Source organism: Chiloscyllium plagiosum, chromosome 35, assembly GCF_004010195.1.
Source record: "Chiloscyllium plagiosum isolate BGI_BamShark_2017 chromosome 35, ASM401019v2, whole genome shotgun sequence".
Classification (NCBI taxonomy): Eukaryota; Metazoa; Chordata; class Chondrichthyes; order Orectolobiformes; family Hemiscylliidae; genus Chiloscyllium; species Chiloscyllium plagiosum.
This window is the reverse complement of record NC_057744.1, coordinates 539556-562171: the sequence shown is the minus strand read 5'-3', so window position 1 is coordinate 562171 and position 22616 is coordinate 539556. Positions and strand designations below refer to the sequence as shown.

Below are 22616 nucleotides of genomic sequence, written 5' to 3'. Positions count from 1 at the left end.
CATTTTGTAACAGGTTCCTGGCTCTTTCAGATTCACCTCTTTACCTTCAATTATTGAGGAAGGTTTGCGCTTTCTTTTTGGTCAGTTACTCACCCGAAATTCCTCAATCAGTGGGTAGTCTGACTGCTTTAGGCTGGACAGGTCCAGGCGACGCTGGTAATCTTCCAACCGCTGATGGAAACAAATAATCTATTAACTTCTGCAAGACAATGCCGATCGAATCTAACAATCACAAAATAACAGCTCTCCAACCCTCCTTCCCAGCCCTAAAACAACATCATTTCAAGTTTGAATAATAGTCAGCTAATAACTCTTTGGAAAAGACGACAGTGCCTCACAAATCTCGGGCTCCTTTAGTCAATTCCTTCTGTCCTTAGCACCAATATGCTACTGGCTCAGAGCTGAGCAACTAGACAAGGATCGCTGGGTATTTATTATAATTTAGCAGCCAAGAATGGGTGACAGTGGAGACAGGAAAGCAAATAATTCAACTAGAAACAAACTAAACATTAATGACTATATCACAGACCTCTGGAAACTGCCACTGGTGCGACAGTTCATCTTTGGTTTGTAATGAAATTATTCTGATTTAGAAGCTTGGATCTAGTTTCAAAGTCATGTGTGATACCTTGATGGCAAATCAAGTGAAGCCATCAAGTGAGCTGGGTACTCAGGCACCAAATTTGTTCTCTAAAAGGTACCCTTTTATTGCTTTGAGTGGAAGGACAGGTAGCAATCTTCCAAGAATCCTTAGATTCTGGGAAAGTCCCAGTCAACTAAAAACTGCCAGTGAAAACAACCCTAATCTGTCCAAGCTCTCTCAACTAAAGTTCTCCAGACCAGGCAAAACCCTGACAAATCTCCTCCTCTTCAGTGTGGTCACATCTCTTCTGTATGTATATTCCAGCACTGGACACAATACTCTTAACTGCGGCCTTGCCTCTCTGTTCAAACTACATGCCTCGGTAAATAAAGGCAAGTATCCAAAATGATTTCTTAACCACTTTATCCACCTGATCTGCTACCTTAAGGAAACGGTGTACACACATGTTAAGGTCCCACTGATTCTTTGGTGCTTCCCAGAGTTCTACCATTGATCATGTATTTCATTGCCTTGTTTGTCCCGCCCTAGTGCATCACCTCCCATTTATCTGGACTGAATTCCATTTACCACTGATCAGCCCATCTGACCAGACCGTCTATACCCTCCTGTAATCTAAAGCGACCTTCCTCAATATCATCTCAACAATTTTCATCATCTGAAAACTTGATCAATCTTCTTACATTCAAATCTAATTCATTTATGCATGACCACAAAACAGCAAGCCCCCAATACTGACCCCTGCAGAATCCTAATGGACACGAGTTTTCAGTCACACAAACAATCCTTGACCACCACTCTCTGCTACTTTGCAACTCAATCGATTCTGGATCCAATTTGCAAAATTTCCTGGTATCCCATGGGCTCATACCTTGGCTATCAGTCTCCCATATGGATCCTCACCAAAAGCTTTGTTGAAAACCAAGTCGACTCTGTTGAATGCAATGCCCTCATCTACACATCTGGTTACCTCTCTGAAAAGTTCAATCAAATTGATCAAACATGACCTCCCCTTAACATAGTCAAAGAGTGTGGTGCTGGAAAAGCACAGCTGGTCAGGCAGCATCTGAGAAGCAGGAGGGTCAACATTTCGATCACAAGTTCTTCATCAGGAAACCAATGAAGAGCTTATGCTCAAAACGTCGATTCTCCTGCTCCTCGGATGCTGCCTGATCGGCTGTGCTTTTCCAGCACCACACTCTTCAACTCTGATCTCCAGCATTTGAAGACCTCACTTCCTCCCTTTAACATATTCATGCTGACTTTAGTTTCCAGCATCTGCAGTCCTTGTTTTTACCACCTTTACGATTGATCCTTACTTCTCCAAGTGCAGGTTACTTCTATCTCTCAGAATTGTTCCAATAGTTTCTGTACTATCGAGGTTACAGTGATTGGCCTGTAGTTTCCAGATTTCTCTTCCCTTCTTGAATAATGGTACCACGTTGACTGTTATCCAGTTTCCTAGCACTTTTCCTGTGGCCAGAGAGGGCTTGAAAATTATTGCCAGTGCCCCTGTTATTTCATCCCTGGCCTCACTCAACAGCCTGGAATGCAAATGATTTAGAGGATACATGAGAGAGAATATTTTTTTCACCCAGAGACTGGCAGATATATGGAACGTGCTGCCTGAGAGTGTAGAGGAGGCAAATCCTCTCTCAATATTTAAGACACATCTGTGCGAGCACATAAAGTCCTAGGGCACAGTCAGCTATGGACCAAGTGCTAGTAAATAGGATTACTGTAATTTGGGTGTATGTTGGTCAGCATGGACATTGTGGGCCGGAGGACCTGCTTCTATTTGTATAGCTCTATGATATTTCCTTGGCCCAAGGAGATTTGTCTACTTTAAAGGCTGCCAGACCACTCAATGTCATCCGTAGAATTCTTTACCACAGAGGGTAAAAAAATTGTAGTAAGTATATGTAAGGCTGAGATAGACAGATTTCTAATTATAAAAGAATCAAGAGTAATGCGGAAAAGGGAGAGAAGTGAAATTGAGCATTATCAGATCAGCCATGATCTCACGGAATGAAAAGACCCAACGGGCTGAATAGTCTACTTCTCCTCCACTGTCTTACGGTCTTAAGATGTGAAGCGAATGCCACTGGCAAGCCCAACATTAGTTGCCCAGCTCTAATTACCCTCGAATTGAATGGCTTACTGGGCCATTTCAGAGTGCAGTTAAAGTTCAATCACATTGCCGTGGATAGGGAATCAGATGTAAGCCAGATTCCCTTCCCTAAAAGGACATTAGTGAAACAGATGGGTTTTTACAACAAACAGTAATGGTCATATGGTCATTGTTACTAAGATTAGCTTTTAATTCCAGATTTATTGAACATTTTTAGTTTAAGGCAAGTCCCACCAGTCAGGCTCCTGTGGAAATCAAACTGCATACTCATTGCCTCTGTGCAGCAGAGTAAGGAACACCACCAAGAGCTTTCTCTGTTGAAATACTGACCTGTTTATTCTCAGCTTCTTTCACAGCCTGATTCACAAAATTCAGAATCTGCCTACAACATTCTGCAGCTTTCTTCACCTTCTTTTTCTCTTCATGTTGCTCTGGATCTAAGGATAAAAGAGATCTGTCCCATTAGGGAAAAGATTTTCATCCTTCTCCAGAAAATTCACAAGGTTTAAATTAAACCAGCTTAAAACTAGATTGCATAGAGCAGCAGATTTAACCTCAACAGTTCAGTATGAGGAGAAATGTATACAATGCAAATTAGCATATAAAATGTCCTCAAATCTTAAAGAACGAGAATGCAGAGGCTCTCCTGGTTTTTAAAGAATTAGCAGCTACACACTAATTGCATGAGAACTGTCTGAAATTGCATTGACACCACACTCACACAACAAACCTTACACAAGACAGAATTTGGATGGATTCCTGTGCCTGTGCTTAGCTGCACAAGCCTGCTGCCACCTTTCTTCATATCAACATATTGTCCTATATCCAACTAAACAAAGTGAACACAATGAAACACAGATTATCACTCATCACGGCATGATTCAGTTTAATTTCCTTGAATTACTCTCTCTTCTTCCTCCTTTGATCACGTGCTGTAGTCCCACTGTATAATCTTATCATTCTGACAATTCCATGACTTTTCCAGATCTAGAATCTGGCACTTCAATCTAAATCATTCAGAGGTTCTCCCTCATCTGACTCCAGAAGATCCGTACCTGTGTTTTTAGCAATATTCTCCAGAAGCAACGGGTATTTTGTCAGTCTCTGCATTTCAGTCGGGATGATGTCCTTTAACTGCAGTCTTCGGCACTGTGGATTACTCTGTGCCTCCTGCAACAGATCACATTATTAAGGTGAATCCTTGCTCTTCCTAAGTTGCATTACCAATTTTTAAAAAGTCAGTCACTGTCCTTTATGAATCTTGCAACTTCTTTCCTGTGACCCACTCCTACTAATTTCTCCATTCAACTGCGAATCCTCGGTGCTGATACTCAGAATTACACTATTACATTTCTGACAGAAAGGGACTCACTGAGATTATTGCAGATCCTTGCCCCATATTTTACATCAACAATATTTTTCTACCTCACTTGATCAATACAGTTTGTTTATGGTCAGGAAAGGAAGGAGTGTTTGATGGGGACAGTATAGAGGGGTCTTCACTCTGTACTTAAGTTCACATGGTACCTAGTCTGGGAGTGTTTGATATTGAGAATGTAGAGTCAGCTTTATTCTGCATCTAACCTATGCTGCGCTTGCCCTTGAGTGTGTTTTGGGACTTGTCCTGATGCCTTATTAAAACCTAACATTTCAAACCCTTTCATGCCTTGCAGTTAGGATTTGGAGGCTCTCACCTGAATAATCGCCTGGAATCGTGCATCTTTCTTCTGTTTTGATTTGATGAGTTCTAGGGCAAATGGCTGATTACTGCAGAAAGTGGCAGCAGCTCGTTTAAACTTCTCCTCTTCTGAGCAGCTGAACTAGAAAAATCAAGATTTGGAGATGCCGGTGTTGGACTGGAGTGTACAAAGTTAAAAATCACAACACCAGGTTATAGTCCAACAGGTTTAACTGGAAGCACACTAGCTTTCGGAGCGTCGCTCCTTCATCAGGTGATAGTGGAGGGCTCAATCCTAACACACAGAATTTAAAGCAAAATTTACAGTGTGATGTAACTGAAATTATACATTGAAAAATTGATTGTCTGTTAAACCTTTCATCTGTTAGATTACCATGATAGCTTCACTTCTTTCATATGTAAATCACAAAAACCCTTTTTTAAAAAGTTGCATTCTCAGGTTAGCTGTTAACAATGGTGATAGCTAGACAATATGTTGAAGGTGTTAGCCCCCTGTGTTCTCTGTCTATGCCATGAAGTTTAGATTGATTCTAATCTAAAAAGTGAGATAACGGAGTTTTACATGAATTCGTGTAGTTTTTGAGCAAAGTACAATGTAACTCTGCAATGTAACTTGCAGGGTTACATTGTACTTCGCTCAAAAACTGCACGAATTCATGTAAAACTCCGTTATCTCACTTTTTAGATTAGAATCAATCTAAACTTCATGGCATAGACAGAGAACACAGGGGGCTAACACCTTCAACATATTATCTAGCTAACACCATTGTTAACAGCTAACCTGAGAATGCAACTTTTTAAAAAAGGGTTTTGTGATTTACATATGAAAGAAGTGAAACTATCATGGTAATCTAACAGATGAAAGGTTTAACAGACAATCAATTTTTCAATGTATAATTTCAGTTACATCACACTGTAAATTTTTGCTTTAAATTCTGTGTGTTAGGATTGAGCCCTCCACTATCACCTGATGAAGGAGCGACGCTCCGAAAGCTAGTGTGCTTCCAACTAAACCTGCTGGACTATAACCTGGTGTTGTGTGATTTTTAATTTATAAAAATCAATCAGGATTTATTCATACAGGCACCAATCATGAACCAGATAACAGTACAAAAATGTCAATCCCATACAAGGCAGAATTCACAATCTTAGACAAGAGATTGTTTAGTGTTTTGAGATTTGAACAAAGATGACAATACTAGTATTAGGGTTATAGTTCAAAATTATTGATCTCTAGTTATCCAAGTGGAGAGATACTTCGTTCTTGTATCATTGCAGGTCTTGTGGTGAGCTCAAATTACTGTTAGGAAGAGAACTCAAAGCCTTTGACCTATGAATAATTACGAAGGGGCAACAGATATCTAATTCAGATTGCCGTAAAATGCAGAAAAAAAATCAGAAATAATGCTGATCATGTTTTTGATGATGGAGATCATGGGTCGCATTCATGCAAAAAGTGTACCCTGCATATGGTATACACTGCAGCCAAACTGAGTCAGTGCTGGAGTGGGAGGATACAGAGCCAATACATAAAGCACCAATCATCTTTGTCCTGAACTGTTTTAACAATGCTTTTGCATTTGCCCAGTGTTCCCTCACGTTCTGACCCTGGGTCTTCAGCTGATGGGAAGCTCTGGGATGGTCAGTAGTGAGGCATTTGTCTGTCTCCAACCTCTGACCTAATCCCTATTAACACATTAATCAAGTATTGGTCCTGTTAAAACCATGGTCAATAGTGACTCTTTAGATGTCAATAATTGGGACTTATTGATTGGTGTTCATGGAAGTCACACAGACAGTTGGACTGCCTATCTCACGGTCAAATGTTCCTTTCCACCTGAGACGAAACCTGGATATTATTCTGATTGCGATACAAAATCCATCCCACCCTGGCAATGTTTTTCTACAACATCTACCACTGGGGAGATGGTACAGAAGCCTGAACACACGCACCAGCCAGTTTTGTAACAGTTTCTACCCTACTGTTGTCAGGGTATGAATGGACTCTCAAACTCTTAACATTCACCTGTATCTTGTGTTTTTACTTTTGCTGCTGTTTACCCATTATTTACTTATCTATGCTACTTAACCCTGATCTGCATGTATTGCTCGCAAGACAAAGCTTTTCACTGTGCCTCGGTACATGTGACAATAAAATGAATTCAATTCAATTCAGGGAACTATAGACCAGTGAGACGTCGGTGGTGGGCAAGTTGTTGGAGGGAATCCGGAGGGTCAGGTCGTACATGTATTTGGACAGGCAAGGACTGATTAGGGATAGTCAACATGGCTTTGTGCTTGGGAAATCATGTCTCACAAACTTGGTTGAGTTTTTTGAAGAAGTAACAAAGGGGATTGATGAGGGCAGAGCAGTAGATGTGATCTATATGGACTTCAGTAAGGCGTTTGACAAGGTTTCCCGTGGGAGACTGGTTAGCAAGGTTAGCTCTCACAGAATACAGGGAGAAGTAGCCATTTGGATACAGAACTGGCTCAAAGGTAGAAGACAGAGGGTGGTGGTGGAGGGTTGTTTTTCAGACTGGAGGCCTGTGACCAGTGGAGTGCCACAAGGATGGGTGCTGGGTCCTCTACTTTTTGTCATTTACATAAATGATTTGGATGCGAGCATAAGAGGTATGGTTAGTAAGTTTGCAGATGACTCCAAAATTGTAGGTGTGGTGGACAGCAAAAAAGGTTACCTCAGATTACAACAGGATCTTGATCAGATGGGCCAATGGGCTGAGAAGTGGCAGATGGAGTTTAATTCAGATAAATGCGAGGTACTACATTTTGGGAAAGCAAATCTTAGCAGGACTTATTCATTTAATGGTAAGGTCCTAGGGAGAGTTGCTGAACAAAGACACCTTGGAGTGCAGGTTCATAGCTCCTTGAAAGTGGAGTCACAGGTAGATAGGATAGTGAAGGTGGCATTTGGTATGTTTTCGTTTATTGATCAGAGTATTGAGTACAGGAGTTGGGAGGTCATGTTGCAGCTGTACAGGACATTGGTTAGGCCACTGTTGGAATATTGCGTGCAATTCTGGTCTCCTTCCTATTGGAAGGATGTTGTGAATCTTTGAAAGGGTTCAGAAAAGCTTTACAAGGATGTTGCCAGGGTTGGAGGATTTGAGCTATAAGGAGAGGCTGAACAGGCTGGGGCTGTTTTCCCTGGAGCGTCAGAGACTGAGGTGACCTTATAGAGGTATACAAAATTATGAGGGACATGGATAGGATAAATAGACAAAGTTTTTTCCCCTGGAGTTAGGGAATCCAGAACTAGAGGGCATAGGTTTAGGGTGAGAAGGGAAAGATATAGAAGAGACCTAAGGGACAACTTTTTCACACAGAAGGTAGTACGGGTATGGAATGAGCTGCCAGAGGAAGTGATGGAGGCTAGTACAATTACAACATTTAAAAGGCATTTGGACGGGTATATGAATAGGAAGGGTAGGGAGGGATATGGGCTAGGTGCTGACAGGTGGGGCTAGATTGGGTTGGGATATCTGGTCGGCATGGACGGGTAGGACCGAAGGGTCTGTTTACATGCTGTACATCTCTATGACTCTATAATGGTATGAGCTGCTACTGGAGGAATTGTGCATCAAACTAAATATTGTGCAATCACCAGTGGATAATTCTCTCCTAGAATGATGTGTGGGGGGGGGGAAAATCGCTGATAGAATAATTAGAGAAGGTTAGGCTTAGGACACTGCTCTGAGGAACTCCTACAGAGATATGCTGGGGCTAAGCTAATTGACCTCCAACAACCTCAAGCATCTTCCTTTCAGAATGACTCCAACACCAGACGGTTTCTCTTGCCAACAAATTGATCTCTTTCAACTTCTGTTGGGCCTAGTGACACAAAGTATTTATGGTCCAATTTTCTCATCATTGAAAGGTTGTGTAACCCTGACTTCAACATGTTTTAATACGAATGTGTTAGTGCACAGCAAATGAATCCAGATGTTGCAGTTACTGTAGAAGAGTTATTTCAGCTGCAGTCTGTACTTCTTCAAGTAAGGTTCTATGTAATCTCTTTTCAAGGTCACAATGGTTAACACAGATACACTTACCCAGCTCAGCAGGTCTTCTCCAATCTGATCAACCACAAAGTTTTCATTCCTTTTCCAGACTTTCCTCATCTGCTCATTTAATGAAACTGGGAAAATAAACAGAGCTCAAAAGATCAAACATTTGATCAAATTTTACACAAATTTCAAGTTGTTTCAAGGAGGAATGATTGGGAAATTTGCAGAAATAATAAAAAATGGATAGATAGCTGATGAGGAGAGCTGGCCAGAGTTGATTGGAAAGGAAGAAGTGGCAAAAGCGAGGATTGTGGTTGCTGGAGATCACAGAGTCAAAACATGTGGCGCTGGGAAAGCACAGCAGGTCAGGTAGCATTCTGAAGAAGAGCTTTTGCTTGAAACATTGACTCTCCTGCTCCTCGGATGCTGCCTAATTGGAAAGGAAGCCTAACAGGAAAGATGCTGGTGCAGCAATGGCAGGAGTTTCTGGGGTAATTCAAGAGGCACAGCGGAAATGCATCACAAGGAAGAAGAAGAAACATTTTAAAGGGAGGAAGAAGCAATCATGGCTGACAAGGGAAGCCAGAGACAGCATAAAAGCAAAAGAAAAAGCATGAAATGCGGTGAAGATTAGGAGGAAGCCTTTAAAAACCAGCAGAGGATAACTTAAAAAAAACAAAAACGGGTGGGAAGATAAAATATGAGGATAAACTAGCTAGTAACATAAAAAAGACTACAAGAGGTTTTTTTTTGTAAAGATAAGAGAAAGGCAAGAATGGACATTGGACTGCTGGAAAAGGAGTGGGCGGCACGGTGGCACAGTGGTTAGCATTGCTGCCTCACAGCGTGGGTTTCCTCTGGGTGCTCCGGTTTCCTCCCACAGTCCAAAGATGTGCAAGTCAGGTGAATTGCCCATGCTAAATGGCCCGTAGGGTTAGGTAAGGGATAAATGGAGGGGTATAGGTGGGTTACGCTTCGGCGGGTCGGTGTGGACTTGTTGGGCCGAAGGGCCTGTTTTCACACTGTAATGTAATCTAAAATCTAAAATCTAATCTAAACTAGTAATGGGAAACAAAAGGAGCTGAATAGGTACTTTGCACCAGTCTTTACAGTGGAAGACACCAACAGCATACCAGAATTTTGAAAGTCAAAGGGCAGTGATAAGTGGAGTGGCAATCAATAAGGAGAAAGTAATGGGGAAGCTGAAATGTCTGAAGGTGGATAAATCACCCGAAACAGATGGACCAGACCAGAGTTCTGAAGAAGATAGCTGAGGAGATTGTAGAGACACTGGTGTGATCTTTCAGGAATCACTAGGGTAGGGGAGGGTCCCAGAGAACCGGAAAATGGCTAATATAACACCCTGGTTAAGAAGGGGGAGAGAGACAGATAATAGGAAATTATGAACCAGTTAGCCTGGCCTCCTTTGTTGGTAAGATCTTAAGAGTCCATTATTAAGAACAAGATTGCGGAGTACTTCGAGGTGCATTGTAAAAAAGGGTTGAGTCAGCATGGCTTCAGCAAGGTGAAATTACGCCTGACATCTCTGTTGGAATTCTTTGAGGAGGAAATGAGCAAGTTAGTAAAAGAGAGCCAGTGGACATGATCTATTTAGATTTCCATAAGCTCTTTGATAAGGTGCTGCATAGGAGGCTGCTAAACAAGACAAGGACACATGGTGTTAAGGGGTAGATACGATTACGGATAGAGGATTGACTTACTGGCAGAAGGCAGAGAGTAGGGATAAAGGGCTATTTTTCAGAATGGCATCCAGTGACAGGGGTCAGTGTTGGGACCACAACTATTCACATTACACATTAAAGATCTGGATGAAGGAACTGAGGGCATTGTTTTAAGTTTGCAGATGGAGAGGCAGGCTCTGTTGAGGAAACTGGCAGTCTGCAGAAGGACTTAGGCATGCTAGATGAGTGGGCAAAGAAGTGGCAAATGAAATACAGTGTGGGGAAAGTGTGAGGTCATGCACTTTGCTAGGAAGAATAAAAGCATATTTTCTAGATTAAACTATTTTCTAAATGGGGAAAGGCTTCAGAAACCTGAAGCACCAAGGGTTTTGGGAGCCCTGGTTCAGGACTCTCAATTTAACATTCAGGTTCAGTTGGCAGTAAGAAAGGCAAATGCAATGTTGGCATTCATTTCAACAAGGCTAGAATAAAGGAGCAGACATATACTGCTGAGGTTGTATCAGGCTCTGATCAGACAAGAATTTTACAAGAGTTTTACAAGAATGATACCAAGATGAAGGGCTTGCCATATGAGGAGCAATCGAGGACTGGTTCAAAACTCGATGGGATTTGATTGGGGGAGTGGGGTGGGCGCTTCTGATTGAAACTTACAGAATTCTCAAAGGCCTGGACAGAGTGGACATGGAGATGATGTTTCCAGTAGTAGGAGAGATTAGGAGAATGCCAAATCTTCGAACATATTTAAGACAAAGATAGATACACAGATTCTTGATTAGTAAGGGACTCAAGAGTGACAGGGAGAAGGCAGGATAATAGGTGTGAGAAACAAATCAGCTATAATCAAATTGGCAGAGCAGATTCAAATGGGCCAGTTGGTCTAATTCTATTCCTCTATCTTATGGCCATGAGATTGCAAATTGTGTTTGAATATGACTCTGCTATTGTTGGCAGCCCACAGAGCCTCATCGATGGCCATTATCGAGTTGTTAGATGTTTTAAGACCATCCAATTTAGCACAGTGACAGTGCTAGAGAACACGATGGAGCTTATTCTCAATAAGAAGGTCGGAGTTCATCTCAAGGACTGCACAGTAGTCACTCTTACCAATACTATCATGTATAGATGTATCTGTGACAGGCATCTGATGATAATAAGGTCAAACGTGTTCTGCCCTCAGCATATCCAGTCCAACAGCAATGTCCTTTAGGACTCAAGCAGCTCAGTCAGTTGTCGTGCTGCCAAGCCAATCGTAATGGTGGACATTGAAATCCGCAGCCAGAATACATTCTGTGCCCTTGCAACCTCACAGCTTCCTCCAAGTATTATTCAATATGTTCATCAGCTGTGGGGTTCAGTGGGTGGTAATCAGCAGATTTCCTTGCTGTTTGACCTGACGCCATGAGTGTGCATGGTGTCCAAAATCAATGATCAAAACCCACAGGGCAACACCTGTTCGATTGTGTGTCATTGTGCCTTCTCTTCTACAACAGGCAAGCAAACAGGCTGCGTTTGCAGAGTCTTGCAGAGATGTGATTGAAATCTGAAGTAATTTTAGTTACCAGTTCCCATGGCAGTCAACTAGAAAATCAATCCCTCTCAATTTCAATCACTTTACAGGTTGGCTATTTAAGGCTGTAATAAGGACTATTTTCTTCTTTCAGAAGATGTGAACCTTAAAACCCTCTAAACTAGAGGGATGTGGATGAACAGTTACTATATTCAAGGCTGAGGTCAATAGATGGATTTTTTGGACACTAAAGAATCAGGAATTATAAAAGGCCAGGTGGGAAAATAGTGTGGGAGTCAAGAAGCAGCCATGATCCTGTTAAACAGTGTGCTTGAGAAGCCCATATGACCCATTCCTGCTACTATTTCATATGTTCCTGAAGCAGCTACAAGTCCCATCACAACCCTGACTTACTGTGAAGCTGCAGAATTTCATCAAGGTTGGAAAATATGCTCCTCACTTCAGCTGCAGGTAAACTGCCATCTCGCATCATCTTCTGGTAAAAGATTACATCCAGAACTTTCAGCATTCTGATGTGAGCACGCTCAGTGTTGAAAAGTTCTATCAAATTATCAGAAGCAAAAAAACAAATTGATGATTAGAGATAAATTGCAGATTAGAACTCATAGGACACTCTCACATGGCTTCCTAAAATCATATTAGAGAACACTGCACAAGTGACAAAAGCAAACTGCTGGAAAACCTCAGCTGGTCTGGCAGCATCTTAGACAGAAAGCAGAATTAACCTTTCAGGTCCCCTCTTTTGTCCATCAATTTCTGTTTTTGTTTCTGATTTCTATGATCTGCAGTTCTTTCAATTTTTATTTACTATGCACCCGGAGGTCCACTGCACTTACTCCCTTGCCTCTTCTTCATCTGACCCTCTGCAATCTCTCCATACTTGGTTGATCTTATTGAGTCCTATAACCACACTGTCTCTATGATTCCCAATCACAAAACAGTTCCCCCATTTAGAACATAGAACATAGAATATAGAACATAGAACATAGAAGAATACAGCGCAGTACAGGCCCTTCGGCCCTCGATGTTGCGCCGATCCAAGCCCACCTAACCTACACTAACCCACTATCCTCCATATACCTATCCAATGCCCGCTTAATTTTCTCCAATGAAAACAACCCCAAGTGCCTCAGCCTTTCCTCATACGATCTTTCTACCATACCAGGCAACATCCTGGTAAACCTCCTCTGCACCCGTTTCAGTGCCTCCACATCCTTCCTATAGTATGGCGACCAAAACTGCACACAATACTCCAGATGCGGCTGCACCAGAGTCTTATACAACTGCAACATGATCTCAGGACTCCGGAACTCAATTCCTCTACCAATAAAAGCCAGTACGCCATATGCCTTCTTCACCGCACTATTTACCTGGGTGGCAACTTTCAAAGATCTGTGTACATGGACACCAAGATCCCTCTAATTTAACGCAACACTCCCCATAAACCTGCTGTTTCCTGCTCCATTCAGCCACAAAACACTCCTGGCATTGCACTTTCCCAAACCCAGAAAGCTCTTGAGATGACCTTCAGCCTATTCCAAGTACCCACACCATCAACCTACCTTCCCCTGAACCCCATTACCTCAAGACACTCCCTATGCACTCACCACCCTCTCAAACTCAAGAGAGACTCCTGACAATTCTGACTATCTTACCATTAATAACTTCCTGCCGCTTGATCTCATGTGGTTTCAGGCCAGACAGGATGTCCTGGCTCACCAGTTGCTGCCAATTCGCTGGGTCTTGCTCCACATCTGATAGGTGCATTTGATCTTCATCTGTCTGAGCCAGGCACTGGCTTTGAGAAGTTGGCTCAGTCCAAGCTCCATAACCATGACCATCCATTCTGAAAAAAACCCATCACAAACATTACATTCAATATGGCAATTCCAAAATCTCTCAGCTCTCAGAAAAAAATTCCCTCATCACACTCGTGAAAGGACAACTCAATTTTTAAACAACCTCCTCTAATTCTGGACTCACCCACAAGAGGAAACATCTTTTCCATGTCTGTCTTGTCAAGACCACTCAATCTTATGCAGTAGACTTCAATCACTCTTATAAACTTCGGTGGCAACAAGCCCGATCTGTCCAATTTTGCCTCCTAAGACAACCCACTCATTCCAGGGATCAATCTCAAAATTCTTCTGAACCATCTTCAATACATTTACATCCTTCCTTAAATATGGAAGAACAAAACTACACGGTATTTGAAATGTGGTCTCACAACTATATTATGTAACTAAAATACAACACCCATACTTTTACATGCAATTCCTCTTGTAATAAAGGTCAGCATTCCATTAACCTCCTTGACTACATGCTGTTCCTGTGTATTAACTTTTTAAGACTTTAAGATCCCTCAGAATTCTGCAGTCCTTCCCATTCATAACTCTTCCTGCCATAGTGAAGAATTTCACATTTTCCTACATTATACTTTGTCTGACAGATTTTTGTCCTCTCAACCTATTTATATTATTTGCTAACATAATTTATATATTTATATTATTTGCTAACAGTATTTCTCACCTATCTTGGTGTCATCTTCAAATTTAGCTCCCGTGCTTTTGCTCCTTCATGTGAGATAGAATTGTACAAAGCTGAGTTCCCAGCGCAGACCCCTGCAAGACCCCATTCGCCACAGTCTGCCAATCAAGATACGACCTATTTCTGCCAGCCAACAAGCCAATTTTCTACCCAAGATAATCAAGATAGGAGCTTCAACTTGGTGCAGTAATCTTTGACTTTGGCAGCAAATACATCTATAGGGCTCCCCTTTATCCACAGCACATCGTCCTCCTCCAAAGGATTCTTACAAATTCATTAAATATGATTTCCCTTTGACAAACAAAGCCAACAACATAATTGACAAGCTTCTTTTCTCAATATGCCCAGCCTAAAAGGTTCATTCTAATCCTTTACCTAAGACACTTGTCAAACTAACTGGTTTATAGTTTCTGTTCAGTGCCTCCTTCTCTTCCTCGAATAGAGATTTTACATATGTTACTTCCTGGTGTAAAGGAATCTTTCCTGCATTGAGGGAAGTTTAAAAATTATAATTACCACATCTGCTCACTCATCAGTAATCTCTGTTAAGACCTTAGGATGAAATCCATCAGGACCAAGGCACTTGCCAGCCCATAGCCCCAATCTTGCTCAGTACTCCCCCCCTCATGATTGTATTTTCAATAAGGTTCCTCTCTCCCTTGCACCTGATTTACAGATCTTACTGAGAGTTTTCTTGTATCATAGAAACATAGAGGATAAGAGAAGTAGGCCATTCAAACTTATAGGCCTGTTCCGTCATTCAACAGAATCACAGCTGAACATCGAGCTCAATCCTACCTTTCCCTATATCCCTTGATCCCTTTAGTCACAAGAGCTATATCTACCTCCTTCAGGAAAACACAATACTTTGGCCACAAACACTTTCTGTTGTAGAGACCTACTATTCTGAGTGAAGATATTTCACCTCACTGCAAACCTGAAATGTTTTCTCCTTCCCCATAAACTATGATTTCTGGTTCTGGACTCCCAACCATCGGGAATAACCTTTCTGCATCTAATTGATTTAGTTGTGTTTCACTTTTATCCTAAACATTCCAGTTCATTCCAGTTCCCACACCCGCACAGTTGCCGTTATTAGAGTTTTAACCCAATTTTCTCCCTTTAAAGCTGAATGCAAAAGTCAATCGCATTGTAGTATTATAGTGACACCAGTACTGTACCCCAGTGTTATACAGTGACAGACCTGTCTCCACCAGTACTGTACCCCAGTGTTATAGTGACAGACCTGTCCCCACCAGTATTGTATCCCAGTGTTATACAGGGCAGACCTGTCCCCATCAGTACTGTATCCCAGTGTTCTAGTGACAGACCTGTCCACACTAATACAGTACCCCAGTGTTATACAGGGACAGACCTGCCACCACCAGTACTGTACCCCAGTGGTATACAGAGACATACCTGTCCCCACCAGTACTGTACCCCAGTGTTATAGTGACAGACCTGTCCCCACCAGTACTGAACCCTAGTGTTATACAGGGACATACCTGTCCCCACCAGTACTGTACCCCAGTGTTATAGTGACAGACCTGTCCCCACCAGTATTGTACCCCAGTGTTATACAGGGCAGACCTGTCCCCACCAGTACTGTATCCCAGTGTTATAGTGACAGTCCTGTCCACACCAATACTGTACCCCAGTGTTATACAGGGACAGACCTGTCCCCACCAATACTGTACCCCGGTGGTATACAGTGTCAGGCTTGTAACCCACTAGTTCTGTACCCCAGTGGTATACAGGGACAAACCTGTCCGCACCAGTACTGTACCGCAGTGTTATACAGTGTCAGGCCTGTAACCCACCAGTACTATACCCCAGTGTTATACAGGGACAGACTGTAACCCACCAGTACTGTACCCCAGTGTTATACAGGGACAGACCTGTACCTACACCAGTACTGTACCTCAGTGTTATACAGGGACAGACCTGTAACCCACCAGTACTGTACCCTAGTGTTATACAGGGACAGACCTGTAACCCACCAGTACTGTACCCCAGTGTTATACAGGGACAGACCTGTCCCTACCGGTACTGTACCCCAGTGTTATACAGAGACAGACTTGTCCCTACTGATACTGTGCCCCAGTGTTATACAGGGTACAGACCTGTCCCCCAGTTTGATAAAGCGACTGATCCGTACCTCCTGATGTTTGCAAAATTATGTTTGAGCTCAAAATTTACTTTGTACCTTACTCTCTAGCAGCCTCAGTGTGCACATTTCTGGCTCACTGGTTAATTCATACTCAAATTCAAACTCTGCCTATTCCACTTATTTCTCAATATTTGAGCATATCCCAACTTAGCCTCTTAGGTGCTCACCTGCGACCTGGTTTTGGTGTACATGGGGGCGTGGCTGTCTCCAGACTCCTGAAACACAAGAAAATTAACAATTTAGAAAACCTCAGCCCCAGCCTCTCCCTCATATTGAGCTCCTTCTCCTTCCCAATCAGCAAGGCGGCGATGGCCCAGTGGTATTATCACTAGACTATTAATCCAGAAACTAAGCTAATGTTCTGGGGACCTGGGGTCGAATCCTGCCACAGCAGGTGGTGGAATTTGAATTCAATAAATACTATCTGGAATTCAGAATCTATTGATGACCATGAAACCAATGCTGATTGTCAGAAAAACCAATCTGGTTAGTAACATTCTTCAGGAAAGGAAATTTACCAACCTCATCTGGTCTGGCCCGCACGTGACTCCAAACCCACAGCAATGTGGTTGATTCTCAATTGCCCACTGAAATGGCCTAGCAAGCCATTCAGTTGTAATAATTGTGACAAGGTCTCAAAGTAATGAATCTGGGCAGATCAACTGGCATTGACCTGAACATTGGAAAAGACACTAGCAGAATTAGCTCTGTCGATCCTGCAAAGTCCTCCCCACTAACACCTGGGGGCTAGTGTCAAAATTGGGACAGCTGTTTCACAGACTAGTCAAGCAACAGCCTGATACAGTCACACTCACAGACAATGTCCCAGACACGACCATCACCATCCCTGGATATGTCCTGTCGCACCGGCAAGACAGACTCAGCAGAGGTGGTGGCATAGTGGGATATAGTCAAGAGGGAGTTGTTCTGGGAGTCCTCAACACTGACTCCGAAACCCATGAAGTACAATGACTTCGGGTTAAATGTGGGTAAGGAAAGCTCCTGCTGATAACCATGTGCCATAGTCTCTCAGCTGATGAATCGATATTCCTCCACGGTCAACAGCATTTACTGCAGCAAAAGCACAAATGTACTCTGGGTGGGGATTTTCAAAGTCCAACACCAAGAGTGGCTCAGCAGCAACACTACTGATCAGGCTCGTCGGGTCTAAAGGACGTAGCTGCTAGACTGGCTTTGCAGCAGGTGGTAAGGGAACCAAGAGAGAAAACCATACTTGGCTTTATCCATATCAATCAGCCGGCCACAGATGCATCAGTCCATCACAGCATCAGTAACAGTTCTTGTGGAGACGAAGTTCCACCTTCATATTGAGAGTGACCTCCATCATGTTCTGTGGCACTAACACTGTGCTCAATGGGACAGACTTTGAAAACGATCTAGCAACTGAAGACTGGGCATCCATGAGGCACTGTGGACCACCAGCAGCAGAATTATACTCTAGCACAATCTGTAACCTTATGGCCCAGCATATCCTCTACTCAACTACTACCATCAAGCCAGGGGATGTACCCTGGTTCAATGGAGACTGCAGGAGGGCCTGCCAGGAACAGCACCAGGCATACCTAAAAATGAGTTGTCAACCTGGTGAAGCTACCAAACAGGACTACTTGGATGCCAAACAGTATAAGCAGCAAGTGATAGACAGCTAAGTGATCCCACAACCAACAAGTCAGATACAAGCTCTGGGAGAAAAAGTGAGGACTGCAGATGCCAGAGATCAGTGTCAAAAAGTGGGGTGCTGGGAAAGCACAAGTGGTCAGGCAGCATCCGAGGAGCAGGAGAGTCAACGTTTTGAACGTAAACTCATCAGGAATGTGAAGAGCTTATGCTCGAAACATTGACTCTCATGCTCCTCGAATGCTGCCTGACCAATTGTGCTTTTCCAGCAGATTTAACCTCTGCAGTCTTGTCACATCCAGTCATGAATGGTGGTGGACAATTAAGCAGCTCACTGGAGGAGGAGGTTCCACAAATATCCCTATTCCCAATGATGGAAGAGCCCAGCACATCACTGCAAAAGACAGGACTCTAGCATCCGCAGCAATCTTCAGCCAGAAATGCCGGGTGGATGATCCATCTCAACCTCCAGCAGTGGTCCCCAACATTACAGATACCAGTCTTCAGCCAATTTGATTCACTCCACACAATACCAAGAAATGGTTGGAGACAATGGATACTGCAAAGGCTACGGGCCCTGACAATATTCCAGCAATTGCACTGAAGCCTTGTGCTCCAGAACTTGTCGCTCCCCTAGCCAAGCTGTTCCTGTACACAGTTATGATACTGGCATCTACCCAACAACATGGAAAATTGCCCAGGTATGTTCTGTACATAAAAAGCCAGACAAATCCAATCCAGGCAATTCCTGTCCTATCAGTCTACGCTCAATCATCAGTAAAATGACAGAAGGTGTCATCAACAGTGCTTATCAAGTAGCACCTGTTCAATGACACCCAGTTCGGGTTCCCCCAAGGCCACTCAACTTCTGACCTCATTACAGTCTTGGTTCAAAAATGGACAAAAGAGCTGAATTCCAGAGGAAAGGGGAGAGTGACAGCCATTGACATCAAAGCTGCATTCAACGGAGTGAGGCATCAAGGAGCCCTAGAAAATCTGGAATCAACAGGTATCGAGGAAAACCTCTCCACTTGTTAGAGTCATACTTGGCACATAAGAAGGTGGTTGTGGTTGGTGGAGGTCAGTTATCTCAGCTCCAGGACATCTCTGCAGGAGTTCCTCAGGGTAGTGTCCTAGGCCCAACCATCTTCAGTTGCTTCAGCAATAACCTTCCCTCCATCATAAGGTCAGAAGTGGGGATATTCGCCAATGATTGCACAATGTTCAACGCCATTTGCGACTCCTCAGATACTGAAGCAGTCCATATTCAAATGCAGCAAGATATGGACAATATCTAGAATTGGGCTGACTGGTGGCAAGTAACATTCATGTCACATAAATGCTAGGCAATGACAATCACCAATAAGAGACAACCTAATCATTGCCCCTTGATGCTCAGTGGGGTTACCATAACTGAATCCAACACTATCATCCTCCCTGGGGTTACCACTGACCAGAAACTCAACTGAACTCACCACAAACACAATGGCTACATTGTGGGACACAAGACAGGAATACTGCTGTGAGTAACTCACCTCCTGACTCCCCAAAGTGTACCCATCATCTACAAGGAACAAGTCCAGAGTATGACAGAATACTTCCTACTTGCCTGGATGAGTGCAGCCCCAACAACACTTGAAGCTTGACAACATCCAGGACAAAGCAGCCCAGTTGACTGGCACTCCATCACAAGCATCCATTTCCTCAGGAGCAACAGTGTGTACGATCTACAAGATGTACTGCAGAAATTCACCAACTATCCTCAGACAGCAACTTCCAAACCCATATCCACTTACACCTAAAAGGACAAGAGCAGCAGATACATATGAACACCACCACCTTCAAGTTCCCCTCCAACCCTCTCCCCATCCTGATTTGGAAATATGTTGCCATTCCATCACTGTCATTGGGTCAAAATCCTGGAATTCCCTCCTTAAACCATTGAGAGTCAAGCCACAGGAGGTGAACTGCAGCAGTCAAAGGAGGCAGCCCAACACCACCTTCGAAAGGGCAACTTGGGATTGGTAGTAAATGGTGGCCCACAAACATGTAAATGAAAAATCCCTTGGGGCAAGCTCTTCGAACAGGGAGTGTTTGTATGAACACCTGATCCAGAGAGACCTGCTCCAGTTACTGAGTGAACTGAATATTGAGGCTACTCCCTCCCCCTTCCCAACTGGTGTGTAGCATCAGAGCCACTTACCTCTCTGACTCCCGATCTTCCTCCATCACCTGATCCAGGGCAAATGGAAAATCAAAGCTTGACTTTGGTATGGAACTGTTGCTGTCAATTGACAAATTGTCACCAGCCATCCTCAATGCAGCAGATGCTGCAGCTATAGGATCTGATATGTAGACAGAATCAGAGTCAACAGAACAGCAACAAACTATTCATCCTCTTCTACTTCATGTTGATGTTTACTTTCACAGGAGAATTGTTTTAATCCCATGGAGTGTGGAGATTTAATCAGTAATGAATAATGGATCATGGAAATAAGGCAGGAAAGTGAAGTTGCGAATTATCAAAATCAGCCATAAATCACACTGAATAGTGTAGGAGACTAAAGGGGCTGAATGGCCTACTTCTGCTCTTGATGCAGGTGGGAGGACAGAATCAGAGGGTGGGTAGAAAAAAAAATGGGCAGGATATAGGACAGGGAGAAAGTGAGGAGTGCAGATGCTGGGGATCAGAGTGGAGAGTGTGGTGCTTGAAATGCACAGCAGGTCAGGCAGTATCCGAGGAGCAGGAGAATCAACGTTGCAGGCATAAACCCTTCATCAGGAATGAGGCCTGTGGGCCGGGGGGCTGAGAGATAAATGGGAGGGGGCTAGGATTGGGGGAGTACTTGAGAATGCGATAAGTAGATGAAGGTGGGGGAGGTGGTGATAGGTCAGAGATGAGGGTGGAGCGGATAGGTGGGATAAGACTATGGACAGCTGAAGTTGCCCAGGTTTGGGACTGGGATAAGGTGGGGGATGGGGAAATGAGGAAACTGGTGAAATCCACATTGACCCCATGTGGTTGGAGGGCCACAAGGCGGAAGATGAGGTGTTCTTCCTCCAGGCGCTGGGTAGTTAGGGTTTGGCAATGGAGGAGACCCAGGACCTGCATATCCTTGACGGAGTGGGAGGGTGAGTTGAAGTGTTCAGCCATGGGGCGGTAGGGTTGGTTGGTTGGTGCGGCTGCCCCAGAGATGTTCTATGAAATGATCCACAAGTTGGTGTCCTGCCTCCCTGATGTAGAGAAGACCACATTTGTTGCAACGGATACAGTAGATGATGTGTGTGGAACCGCAGGTAAATCTCTGTCGGATGTGGAAGGATCCTTTGGGGACTTGGACAGAGGTGGAGGAGGTTTGGACACAGGTTTTGTGCTTCTTGCAGTGGCAGGAGAAGGTACCAGGAATGGGGAGTGGGGTGTGGGCTGGTGAAGGGGTCATGAATCTGACCAGGGAGTCAGGGAGGGAATAGTCTCTCCAAAACGCTGATACGAGTGGGCAGGGAAGGATATATAGATATATCGATATATCTCCGGTCGTGGGGTCCATTTGTAGGTGGCAGAAAGGGTGGAGGATGATGCAATGTATCCGGAGGTTGGTGGGGTGGAAGGTGAGGATCGAGGGGTTCTGTCCTTGTTGCATTGGGAGGGGTGGGGTTCAAACAGAGAGGTGCGGGAAATGGAGGAGATGTGCTGGAGGGCAACATTGACCATGTGGGAGCATGAAATTGCAGTCTTTGAAGGAGGCCATCTGCAATTTTCCAAGGTGGAATTGATCATCCTATAAACTGACGCGAAGCAGGCAGAGAAATTGGGAATAAGGGAAGGCTGGGTGGGGTGAGGGGGAGGTGAAGTGCAGGTAGCTGTGGGAGTCAATGGGTTTATCGTAGATGTCCATGGTTAGTCGGTCACTGGAGATGGAGAGGTCCAGGAAGGGGAGGGAGGTGTCCGAGATGGTCCAGTGAACTTGAAGTCAGGGTGAAAAGTGTTAGTGAAGTTGATAAACTGTTAAACCTCCTCGTGGAAGTACAAGATGGTGCCGATACAGTCATCGATGTAGCCGAATAAAAGGGATGGTGCTGGTGTAGCTTTGGAAGATGGCAGGCATAGCTGGGTCCTATGTGGGTATCCATGGCTACCCCTTTGGTTTGGAGGAAGTGGGAGGATTGGAAGGAGAAGCTGTTGAGGGTGAGGACCAGTTTGGCCAGGCGGATGAGGGTGTCAGTGGAAGGGTACTGGTTGGGACGGCCTGAGAGGAAGAAACGGAGGGCTTGGAGACCTTCATCATGGGGGATCGATGTGTACAGGGACTGGATGTCCATGGTGAAGTTGAGGCATTGAAGGCCAGGAAAACGAAAGTCTTGGAGGAGGTGACCCGAATGTAGGTGGGCAGTGTTTGGTCAGAGACAAGGGGTGATTAAGAGCATGTGACAGTTAGCTGGTAGGAGAGAGGCAAAATGAGACAAAAGATAGGAAAGAAGAGGAAACAATCAAAGGACGAGAGAGATGAAGAGGCAGAGGAAAGGATGGACAAACATTGGGGGGGCATGGAGAGGGAGGGAGAGAGAGAGAG

The 22616-nt window shown here is 43.9% G+C and overlaps 1 protein-coding gene across 2 annotated transcripts in view; it reads right to left on the bottom strand.

The window, feature by feature from the left end:
* LOC122540570 (rho guanine nucleotide exchange factor 12-like) overlaps nucleotides 1–22616 on the bottom strand; it is a 140755-nt gene that overhangs the window by 48823 nt on the left and 69316 nt on the right. For both annotated transcript variants that reach the window (XM_043676441.1, XM_043676442.1), the window contains 9 exons: nucleotides 20249–20390; nucleotides 16575–16622; nucleotides 13346–13536; nucleotides 12084–12230; nucleotides 8505–8590; nucleotides 4427–4552; nucleotides 3788–3902; nucleotides 3063–3169; nucleotides 94–171 (listed from right to left, as the gene is read on the bottom strand). In XM_043676441.1, the coding sequence (XP_043532376.1) occupies nucleotides 94–171; nucleotides 3063–3169; nucleotides 3788–3902; nucleotides 4427–4552; nucleotides 8505–8590; nucleotides 12084–12230; nucleotides 13346–13536; nucleotides 16575–16622; nucleotides 20249–20390 (1040 nt within the window). The remainder of the gene's footprint in view (nucleotides 1–93; nucleotides 172–3062; nucleotides 3170–3787; nucleotides 3903–4426; nucleotides 4553–8504; nucleotides 8591–12083; nucleotides 12231–13345; nucleotides 13537–16574; nucleotides 16623–20248; nucleotides 20391–22616) is intronic.